The sequence below is a fragment of the Peromyscus eremicus genome, chromosome 13 (genome assembly GCF_949786415.1).
Source record: "Peromyscus eremicus chromosome 13, PerEre_H2_v1, whole genome shotgun sequence".
Lineage (NCBI taxonomy): Eukaryota > Metazoa > Chordata > Mammalia > Rodentia > Cricetidae > Peromyscus > Peromyscus eremicus.
This window is the reverse complement of record NC_081429.1, coordinates 19,777,914-19,790,232: the sequence shown is the minus strand read 5'-3', so window position 1 is coordinate 19,790,232 and position 12,319 is coordinate 19,777,914. Positions and strand designations below refer to the sequence as shown.

At 40.9% G+C, this 12,319-nt stretch overlaps 1 protein-coding gene across 2 annotated transcripts in view; it reads right to left on the bottom strand.

Moving 5' to 3' along the window:
- Man2a1 (mannosidase alpha class 2A member 1) overlaps positions 1-12,319 on the bottom strand; it is a 173,887-nt gene that overhangs the window by 21,453 nt on the left and 140,115 nt on the right. For both annotated transcript variants that reach the window (XM_059278209.1, XM_059278211.1), the window contains 3 exons: positions 4,749-4,882; positions 1,615-1,756; positions 418-551 (listed from right to left, as the gene is read on the bottom strand). In XM_059278209.1, the coding sequence (XP_059134192.1) occupies positions 418-551; positions 1,615-1,756; positions 4,749-4,882 (410 nt within the window). The remainder of the gene's footprint in view (positions 1-417; positions 552-1,614; positions 1,757-4,748; positions 4,883-12,319) is intronic.

Genomic DNA, 12,319 nt, shown 5'->3' with positions numbered 1-12,319 from the left:
TGGGATCTTATGTAGGGCAATAAATACTGATATGGAAGCCAAGTCAGTCTGTTGTCAAACCACAAGCTTTAGACTATGGTACGGTCACTAAGGTTTAGAATCCACTGTGTAGTTCAACCATCTACACTCTAATTCTCAGGCCAACAGACCAGTCTTTTCTTTGAAAATAATCTCATCCAAACTGCTTCCTTGGATTTATATTTGGCAACATAGTGAAGAAAAGTAAAAAACAATATGGCCCAAATGTAGCTCTTATTCAATATTTCTAACTGAAAAATTTCTCTAAATATAAGCTGACTCTATTATACAGACTTCTCAAAATTAGAAACTGGATTAAAATTTTAAGTTATCACTTTGAATTTTGGGGAGAAAGAACCACCAAAGTTTAAGAAATGCTTAGTGTTTAGGGATCCCTACCATGTTCACACCATTTCTCTTTTCCAGCAGGATTCGAAACAAATTAGCTGTAATCTTATTATCATGAACACCTTGCCCAAGGCCACGGTTATCATCTTGCATGAGCCTTCGATCCATGAAGACTTCAATTTGACCTAAAATCAAAGAGACAAAGAAATCTGACCGGGATAATTTTATGCAGATATTCACTAAGGACACCGCTTAAATAGAAACCCAGGCGCCTTGCTTTGAACTAAGGTCCCCTTGAGTGAAGGAGGAGATCCAGATACTCTACGAGATGACAGGCTGCCTTTTGATCATAGGTCAAAGAAGCTACTAAAAATATATAAAACACATTGTCATTTCTGCTTTTCTCCATTACTGCTTAGCAACCACTTTCCAATAGCATCATGGCTACAGGAGCAGGTCTTCAACATGTAAGTCTTTTGAGGGGCAGGTCATAGTACCACAATCCAGGAAAACAACACTGTATGTTTGAACTACAATATCACTTTTGCAAACTGTCTAAGCTCCTAGAGTTTGAGGTTTCCAATCCCATCATGATGACAACACAGATCTCTGAACATGACAGACTAGCCAAAGTAAATTACAGCTGCAATTTGTACCTGAAATGTTTCCCAAAGCCTTTGTGTTGGAGGCCCGGTCCCTAGTTCAGGGCCACTCGGCAGTGACTAGATCAAAACTAACTTCATTAATAGTAACTCACTGATATGTTCGCAGCTGAACGAGCTGTTACAAGGCAGGGTCTAGCTGAAGGGGGTCATTGGTCCAAAGTCTGAAAGGTAGACCCTGACCTCAGGTCCTCTCTCTTCCGCTTCCTCTCCCTGTCTCTTTCATTTTTTCTTTATAACAACCAGGCTGTCAACTCACTACAGTTTAAAGTCAAGAGCCAAGTGATTACGGCTGGAAGCCTGAAGTCATGAGCCAAAATGTAGTTTTCTTGCCTAAAGTTTCAGGCATTCTGTCACAATGAAAAACTAACAATTACACTTACCTCTAAAAACAACTGTGGCGTCACAGTCTCCTGCTCCTTATCTGAAGACTGAGGACAGTCATCTTATATCGTCCTCATAAAACCTGAGTTAACTGCCTGCCTGATTCTTAAAGGAAAGCAGCTCATGGGAGGATAATTAATACGTTTGACCACAGAAATATTACACACTTAGAACTCCGAGCGGACTGTGAAACAACACATACCGGAAGCCATGCTGGAAGTGCCTAAAGACTGAGCGGCGAGCAGTGTGAGCCGGAGCTCGGCATCCTGGATGTAGGTCATCGTACTCATTGGGTAAACATTGGCTTGAAGAGGCAATTTGCTCATTGTCCTTCTAGGCTGAATCTACGAAACCAAGCAATCCTCATTTCATAAATGTATTATTTACACATATACTTTCATAAATTAGATTATTTAGTTATCTCTTTCCCAAAGAGGAAAAAGGCATAACTTCTGTTCTTGTTCAAGCAAAGAAATATTTAAAAATTAAAACACTCCTTAAAATCATTTGCAGAGAAATCACAAGGCTCTTAGAAGACAATTTTTAAACGTGAAAGGTAGAACTTGTCCAGATTTTAAAACAGGCATTATTTAAAGTCACAATAAAAAATGCCCGACAGAAGTCATGTAGTTTCCATATTTGCATAAAACAAATTATGAAGGTATTAAGTATTCATTTCTCATCGAGATCTAACATGCTGCTTTTGTAATGAATGCTAAGCACAATAACTCACTGTCCCCATTCAAGAACTATCTATTATTCTTGAATCAGTTTTAATAAATACCACAGAGATTGCCACCAAATCCTCTAACATATTACATTATAATAAAGTGCATACTTATAGTTTAAAAAAATCAGTGTTTATTCTTGTTTATTTTAAATCGAGATACTTCTGAATACCAGTATTTTGCAGCCTCGTGTTTGAATGCATGAAACAGAATTTTACCTTTTGAGAGGCTGTCAGCACCTGAAAGCATTTTATATCCTCAGGACCCTGTTATCATTGGATTTTACTCACACCACTTAAAAACGCCATTTCCTTCTTTAAACTTGTGAAAGTATAAAACGAAACTCAAAAACAGTAAAGGCAGAAAGTTAAGACAGTGGCTCACATGAGCTGCGTACCCAGCCATGGAAGGAAGGGTGGTCCTGACAAAGCATGTCCCAGATCTGACCTTCAGCATCCCCAACAAGCCCCCACCACCTACTGGTGATGCTGAGTCTCTTCAAATTCATATTTAACTATAATCTGTAAAAGTGATCTTACTTTGAGGTAAGTGTCTTTTCAGAAATCGACATGACCAAAACCTAGCATCCTTGTAAGAAAGAAATGTGGACACAGAGAGACACGTACAGTGGCAATGTTTTAACAACATGTGACATCAGAGGAAGAGGCTGGGAGGTACAGCCACACACCCAGCAATGCCAGGGATCACCTATCTGTAAACTCAAGAAGCTAGGAAGCAGTAAGGGAGGGTGCTTTATTGAGTCTGTGCAGGGAATGTGGCCTTGCACACAGCCTGACTTCAGACATTTGGTTTCCAAGAGAATGAAAGAACAAAGTTCTGTTCTTTTAAGATGCTCAGTTTGTGGTAATACAAATGCTTCCTAGGGAAGGAATACAGCAGTTAAGAAAGGACAGAGATGGAGAGGAGGAGAGAAGTGAAGAGGAAGAAAGAAGGGACAGAGGGAAGAGAGGGGAGGGAGGATGGAAGCAGGCAGGATACTGTCAAAGAATTCTCTACTCCTCTTAACAATCCCACTCTTCGCACCCTGACTGGACTGTATCTTTTAAAATTAAGAAATGATGTGTAAAGACGCCTCAATCGTGCTCCTGCTTTTCCCACTCCCTACCCGAGTCTCTCTCCAGTTCTGCCCAAGAACTACCATTTCCATAGGTTAAAATGGGGTTTATTTTAAGAAATATTTACACTGTGGAATTGAAATAATATCAACACTTGTTTGACCACTGGAATGAAAATGCACATTTTTAGCAATTCACTTTTTACTAAGTTTTCTTATTCATGTGTACACCAATACATACAAACACTTATTTCTGTGAGATTTTAAGAAAATACTTTCTTTTGTATGTAAGAAAAATGAATTGCCATAAAGTCAGAGTTTCATTTGAAAACCTAAGGGCTGGAGTCGAATTCACATGCTAATCAGAATGTACGCTGCAATTTCTGTTCTCTGGAGAAGGTTTAATTTTAACTTTTTTTTGCAGGAAATCATAGAAGAGGAAATTATCCAGCCCTTTCCACTTATAGCCGGTTGAAAATCAGACCAAGTAAAAAGCATATGTTGTGAAATTATTTCTATTCATAGCCAGGAATTTTGAAATGCTAATGTTTAAAAAATTTGCTCATGTTTTTAGTGGTGTTATTCAAAGACACACTGTCACACATTCAAAATAATAGAAATTTAAAATAACAATTCAAAGATCTCTCTTAAGTACTATTAAAAGAATCAATAATATACAAATAAAATGCAAGAATTGATTTTCTTACTATATTTAGAGTTGCTGTATGATGATTTTGATTAAATATATAGCAGCCCACATTTTTAAAGTGGCATGCATATACTTCTCTGTGTACCTGCATGCATGTATAAATGTGCATACCCACTCAATGTTAACAGACTTAAATAACTATCATAAAACTTAAAAGATGCCATTATTATATCACCAGTAATAAATGACATGTATATATGAGTTCTTTATGTAGAAAAAGGATAGCTTTCAAACCCTAATTATGTTTCCTTTCTAATAAATTCATATTTATAGTTTTAGTAAAGTGCTTATAGTCATCAAATTCTCATTTTTAAATATTTAATTTTTTAAAAAACATATGTGTAGGGGTGTAGGGGTGTGTGTATGTGTGTGTGAGAGAGAGAGAGAGTTTATATGTACCATGTGTATGCAGGTGCCCAGATAGGCCAAATCCCCTAAGTCTAGAATTACAAGTGGTTGTGAGTACCTGACATGGGTGTTGGGAACTGAACCAGGTTTTCTTCAAGCAAGCATTCTCTCTAGCCCCCTAGCTTTCAATGTAAAAGAATAAACTTTTACAAATAAATACTCTTAAAAAAATCTCTCAAAGATTTGTTTTAACTTTGGAAATCTGATTATAGAACCTATAAATGTCTGTTAAAATTTGGTTTTATTCTAGAAATAGTTTTGAACTTTGGAAATAGTTTTCAAATGACTCAAAATTAACTGGACAATTATCCTATATAAAAATTACATACATAAACATATACATCCCCTGTATATACCACATAAATATATGCATAAAAAAATTACATACAAATACAACTGATTTTAGAGAAAATTACCTGGTATCCATTTAGGTCAGTATAAAATCTATTTTGGTTGTTTATTTTAGATGAAATTCTCATTACAATCTCACGGTTATGCACATTTTCAATGTTCACAATATTAGAAACTTCCATTGACTGTCCTTCTATTCCTAAATTTAAAAGAATATACATGTTAACAAAAGCAATTATTGTCTCCACACTTACTAACTGTAGTGTAGACAGCTCTTCTCAAACTTACACATATTTCCTTGTTTTCTGATTCTTAACTATTTCTCATGTATGAAAAGGTGTTAAAAATTTAACAGTTTTTCTTTCTTGATACCAGACTGTAAACAGCATTCAAGAGTACATGTAATTCCATAACAGGATGAGATAAAGCAGGAACATAACATGCCACATATTTCTCAATGAGTTCTGAGGGGAAGGAAGACATGAAGTGAGAGAGACCAGGCCCTTGAAGACTAGCCCTCGCTCACCTGTACCGCTCTCCTCCACAAAGACATCATGACCTTACCCTCTCTTCACACCCTAGAATGAGGAGCCACCCAGTTTACATTGCTGAACGGACACAGTGTATTACTGCCCTGTTGCTGTCTGGTGAGGAGACAGGAGATCCCAGGAGATAGTTTATGGCTGAAACCTCTATTAACACAGCAGCAATTATGGATTATAATTTAGAGAGAGCCTTAGAAATTAAGTCAATTTTAATTGAGTTTCCTTGTCCTTTAGGGTCCCCTGTTATGACATGATCCATTCTGCCCTTTACTGCATAAAGCAAAGGACAGCTTAAAGATGTGTCAAACTTGGATCCTTTTGGAGAAACCTAAAGTATTTATTAGTATCTATCTGTCATCACTCTACCTTCACATTGTTAGGTCCTCAGGAAAGCCCTGGGTCAACTTCACAGATGAAGAGAGGGGTTGTGAAGAAGTGTAACGCATTTAGTAGAGATGGAGTATATGGAAGAGAGCCAGTACAGTGTCTTCCAGAGAACAGCAAGGAAAGAGGGCAGAAGAGGAGACCCTGTCCTGGCCCTTTCCAAAGTTGATGCCTATGGTGTTCTGATTACCCTGGAGACACAAACACACACACACACACACACACACACCTATATACATATACATACACACACATCTATATACATATACATACACACATCTATTCACATACACCTATATACATATACACACATCTAGATACATATACATACATCTATACACTACATATACATACACATCGATACACACACCTATATACACATACACACACCTATATACATATACATACACACATCTATACACATATACATATACATACACACATCTATAAACATACACACACACACACACACACACACACACACACACACACACACACACTGCCCTTTCTGTGCTGACAACTAGTAAACTCTTTAACAAGATGAACTTCCTTAAGAAAAAATGGAGGAGGAAGAATGGAGTAAGGCAGCCCACCCCCAGGAGCCAAAATGAACCCACTGCTTACAGGAAGTGACAACCAGTCACAGAAAGGAGTCTTGGATATGTGGTGGTTATGGAAAAGGATGCACATGAACCTAGCTCAGGCACTACAGGAGCCTGTAAATACACTGGGAATTGTGAACCATGTTTGAGTTGGAGTTTCTATTGCTGTGATAAAGCACCATGACCAAAAGCAAGTTGGGAAGGACAGGGTTTGTATCAGCTTACATGTTCCTATCACAGACCATCATGAAGGGAAGGAGAAGTATCTAAAACAGGAGTCTGGAGGGAGGAGCTGATGCAGGAGCCAGGGAGGGATGCTGCTTCCTGGCTCCCTCCCTTCTCGTGGCTTGCTCAACCCACTTTCTTACAGAACCCAGGGCCCGCAGCAGAGGAGCAGCAGTGCCCACAGTGATCTGGTCCTCTCACATCACACGTCAATCAGGAAAGTGCACCACGGGCCAGTCTGGTGCAGGGTATCTTCTCAAATGAGGGTCCCTCTTCCCACGTGACCCTAGTTTGTGTGAAGTTGACATGAAACTAGGCAGCATAGACTATAAATAATAGGAGATAGGCTAAAGTCTCCATCAACAAAATCTGCAGGAACTCACAGAACTTCAGACGCAGGTGGCTCTTCAACTCAAGGACCGCACCTGGCACCAACCTCAGCCTTCCACAGAGTACAAATGTCAGGAATGAGGAAGTGGGGGAGCACCTTTTTTACTGGCCATAATCAGAACTCTGAACCAGCCAGTTTAAAAGTAAGAATACCTTCACTACTATTGACAAGTTAAATTAATGTGTGTCTGCGTGTGTGTAGGTGTGGGCTTGTATGCACCTGCGCACATGTATGTGAATATTACATAGTACAATAGACTCCTTTTTGAGCTAGGATACACATCACTACAGCTGCAAACATTACTTTTATTGTGTTTCCAGAAACCAGAATATTTTTAAACTAAAATGAAATGCATGTGGAATTCTAATAAACCTAAGACACCCAAATACACAACATGGAGCCTGGGGTGTAGCTCAGTGGTAGAGCACATGCTTAGCATAAATGTGACCCTGAGTCCAATCCCCAGGACCCCAAGCCCTCATTAGATCCCTCCACAAGAACGAAAGTGCTCCTGTAGCTTGAAGGGGCACAGATGGTGACAGGAAGTTAACTCTAGTCACCAGAGTGCCTGCAGGACTTTTAGTGGCGTTTTATCTTTCCGTCTCTCTAGATTGGATATTCTCTTAGGGGTCAACAGAATACATGAAATAAAATGAAGTCTTAACAAGAGGGAACATCATTAATTTCAATTCATGTCTCTCCAGAAAACATTTACAAAGAACACGCTTTAAGGAAAAAATTAATAATTTCATGTTACCTCTGGCAATGATAAATTATTCCATTGAGAAAGCCATCTTTCTCAAGCCCAGTACTGTGCTCAGATCCTGATGAGGCAACACATACCTCAAGCCCCTTAAAAGGAGCCCTATATTCATTCACAAATCAGCAAGGTGTTAATTTAAATTCTGAACCAGGATAGTGTTCTAAAATAAGATCAAACTTAAAATGCCTATTATGAAAAAAAAAAACAAATAAAAATCCATAACTGCACTAAAAGCAAGACAGTGCACCTGAGTTCTCAAAGAGAATGGAGAAACAGGGTGTGTGAGTAGGATGGGAGACTGCCAACCTTCCCTTGTCTGTGTCAAGTTCCCCGAGCTCCAGAGGCCTGAGGGTTGAATGGAGGGCACACTAAAGGAAGGTCAAGACCACTAGTCTGAGTTCTCCACAGAAGCGGCAGTGAGATAGTTAATTGTACCAAAGTGGTTCTCTCGGGCTTTCCAGGCTCTTATATGTTTTCTGTAATCTTGGGAAAGAAAAATGGTTCCAGTTGTACAAGGTTTAAGGTCCCCTTAAAGAGGGGATGGGCAAAGTCAGTGCTAAGACCTCCCCGTCTTGCGGCAAAGAGAATGGAGGGTGTTTGCTGTTATCAACACAAAGCAAGATTAGAGATGGTAAAAGGTGGTGCACAAAACAATACAGAAGCCAACAAGTCTCCCGCAGCTGCTGTCCAGATAAGGAAGAGTCCAGCCTCAGCGGTGTGTCTTCCCCCGAGTCCACTGGCTTTTCGCAGACACGCTATCTTAAACACCATCCTTACATGCCAATGCTAACCTCCGGGCACATGAAGTGCTGAATCACTGCTCAGCAGAAGTAGCCAAGAAAGAAAAACTCACCCCTCATCAAACAGAAATTATCTGACATGGGAGGGAAAAAAAAGGCCTGTGATAAAGTGAAAGTATCTGCAAAAATTCAGCAATGATTTTCATCATGAGCAAGTACATGTACATGGGTTCTTCACAGCATCCAGGCATGTAAATGTCTGCTAACTGAAGGGCAGAACCTAAGAGAGCATGGGAACAGCCACCAGGTACCAACACTGCTGTGTACTTCTGGTACATTCTTGCTGTGTACTTCACAGGCCATTTTTTTAAATCCTGACCCTAAGCCCAGGAGCAAGTCACTTTCTAACGGAACGAAGGCTAACACCACCAGAACTAAACTACTCTCAATCACCATGCCTCCGACAGCCTGGGAAGTTGAAAATACTTTGGAAGAGAGGTCCAGGAGAGAAGCCATGCTTGCAGTAACTCTGAATAGGAAGAAGATCTTCAACCATCAGGTAGGGAGAGCAGGAATGGAGGGAAAAAAAGGAGAGAGGGGAAGGAGGGAGGAGGAGAGGGTGCAGGAGGGAGGGAGATGTTGAGCTGACACGAGGCAAGAGGGCAATCTTGTGAAACCTAGTTAAGGGATATGAGGCTTGCCAGCACCCAAGCCTCTTTACAAAAGAACCCCAAGCCCTATTTTTAAAAGGCCATTTTCTTTAGAAGCCAAGAAAATCATACGTATTAAAACTCTGGCTATTCCAACTGTATAGAGGTTCATAGAGATGTATAGTCTTCGGGTCTGGTTGTTTTCAGTAATTTTCATGTGCAAGCCTTTTATAATGAAGTTTATTTTAAAATGACCCCAGGCGCGAGCTGTGCTCCACTGTAGTTCCTACTGATTGGACTACACTTGATCTTGTCCAAAAAGCCCAGAAGTGACCCTCCCCACTTCAGAAGTGAGATGAACATGGCCGTTAGCACAGGAAGCATACATTTGCATGTCCTCTGACTACTGCTTCTAAGAGTAAAACATGGGAGAATACTCCAGATGTCTGTCAACAAGGAAATGACTAGAAAACCACCGTGCCTGTCAGGGAAAAGAATGGGGCAGTTGTCTATCCAGGCAGAAAGACCCCTGGAGAGAAAACACACTTATACAGTGTTACAAACCTTGGGCTGAAAATAGGCACACATACAATGTTACGCATTACCAGAGGCGTGGAGGTGTCTATGTGCACATGGGAACACACCTGCATTTCTTCCCCTGAAGAACACATGAGGCAGAGAGATTCCAAAGGGCTTTATATTACATGCAATATTTGTTAAAAGTGTGGCTAAAGAATATGTATGTGTTATTTGTATGTATAAAAATACTTTAAAGCATTAGGTCAGTGATGTAGGATGCATATTCCTTGAGAGAGCAAAGCTGGAGGCCATCCTTACCATGCCCTAGGACTGAAGGAGAGGCAAGAAAACATCCAGAGGTATAAAGACTCTGTGTATAGCAGGAGGGCCCTAGTTCTGGTCAGCAAAAATGATGACGGCCTACAGTGACGCCTCCCCCATGCATATCTTCTCATCTCCACTACCTACTGCCCACTCCCTATGCCTGTCGTCACGTCTCTGCCAGACCTACCTGGGGCACCTAACTCAGTCCTAACAGATCGGTGTTGGCCCTCTCCACATCTCCACATCAGCTCATCCTAACAGTTCTGAAATACAGAGTGGATTTATTTCCAAGGGATAGACTGCTAAATCAGACCGCACTTTGTCATAGCCGGTCAGATACAGCAATGAGAGAAAAAGGCTTAGAATAAAGAGCAAGAGAGCCCTGCTCGCTTCCCAGCAAGAAGCCGGTATCTTCTTAAGTGGTCTTCACTCTGTGATTAGTTCAAGAGGGGGATGAGGGGATGAGGGCATCTGGCCTGTACCCATCTAGAGAAAAAATAGTCACATGACCTTTCCTATGTGGATCCTAGCTTCAACTCTGTTCTTTGTTTTATTACTTAATCATTTATTCTGGTGTGTGTGTGTGTGTGTGTGTGTGTGTGTGTGTGTGTGTGTGTGTGTATGTGTGTGTGTATGTGTGTATGTATGTGTATGTGTGTATGTGTGTGTGTATGTGTGTATGTATGTGTATGTGTGTGTGTATGTATGTGTGTGTGTATGTATGTGTGTGTATGTGTGTATGTGTGTGTGTGTGTATGTATGTGTGTGTATGTGTGTATGTGTGTGTGTACACATTTAATCTGGAGTACACGTGGAAGCCAGGAAACTAGAATTGGGGCACTGAGTGACAGTATACTAAGAGAGGTTGTCATTGCTCTTGGTTGCCCACCACAGATGGGGAAGTCCTTACTGCTGAAGATACTACAGACTTTCTTTGCAGGATAAAGAGAAATCAGCCTGGAACTGACCAGGAAACTCTCCCTGCTGCCTGCTACAAAGGATTCTGAGGGACAAAAGACATCAGCAATCTTAGCCAGTTCTGACTCCTGAACGTGACAATACTGACCAGCAGGCATGATGTGCCCACGGGGACACTGGCAGCCTGACTGTGTGTGGCGGTGACCTGATTACTTTCCTGTCGCTGGGATAAAATACTCCAGTCAAAAGCAACTTGGAGGAAAGTCTTTATTTCATATTATACTGGCAAGCCATTATCCATCACTGAAGGAAATCAAGGCAGGAACCTGAAGCAGAAACCATGGAGGAACACTGCTTGCTGGCTTGCTCTCTGGGCTTTCTCCCTGGCCCATGGTTAGATACTTTTATACATATATACATACATACATACATACATAGATATACTTACACACACACACACACCTGCCTGAGGAATGGTGCCACCCACAGTGGGCTTCTACATCACTAATTCAGACACATCCACATAACCAACCTGACCTAGGCAATTTCTTAATTGAGGCTTCTCCTTTAAAATGGCCAAGGCTGTGCCATGTTGACACTTAAGGTAACCAGAACACCAACCATTCTCTTGATTAGATTTAAGTTCTGCTCCACAGAAGTATATGCATGCCTAATACTATAAACAGAGTCAGAAATCATAGTAAAGAAGGTCATATGCTCTATACATAGGCTGTTGTTTTGCTAAAGAGTCATGTGCTGTGGGATGTCTTTCTGTATGCTGTGAATACGTGTTGCTCCCATTGGTTAATAAATAAAGCTGCACTGGCCTATGGCAGGGCAGGATAGAGCCAGGTGGGAAATTGAGGAGAGATATAGAGAGAAGAAAGGTGGGATCAGAGGAGACACGGCAAGCCGCAGCCTGGAGAAGCAAGATGTGAGAGAACAGGTAATGCCACGAAGCTACGTGGCAAAAGATAGAGTAATAGGAATGGGTTGAGTTAAGTTGTAGGAGCTAGCTAGCAAGAAGCCTGAGCCATAGGCCATATAGTCTGTAATTAATATAAGCCTCTGAGTGATTATTTTATAAGCGGCTGCGGGACTGCAGCAGGTGGGGGAGATTCAGTTGGAGAAACTTCCAACATCCAGCTACAGTCATGTTAAACTGCCTTCTAAATATTTGTGTTTATATCCACAGATCTGTCAAGCTGCTCTCAACCTTGATCAGAGCAGGTTTTTATTGCAGTGGGTCCTGGCCAATGCAGAGACTTATGACTGTTCAAAGTGCTGATCACAAGTGACTGGAAGTGTTCATCCGTAGATGGGACATCCACATCAACCCGCATCTCCCCGCACCTCCCCAGCTGTGGCATTCTGCTGTAACTGTCTCCACTGCCGTTCACCTATGTCTGAGCTGAGGAGGACTAAGCAATCACTGCACAACTGCACCAGGGCAACAGGAGCTGCCATGAAAGGTAAGTGCTTTTGACTTTGAATATTTCCCTCCGAAATTTTCCGAATATTTTGAATTTAAATCGTCAAAATTATTAAAAAATGGCTATGACGGAGACATGTGTA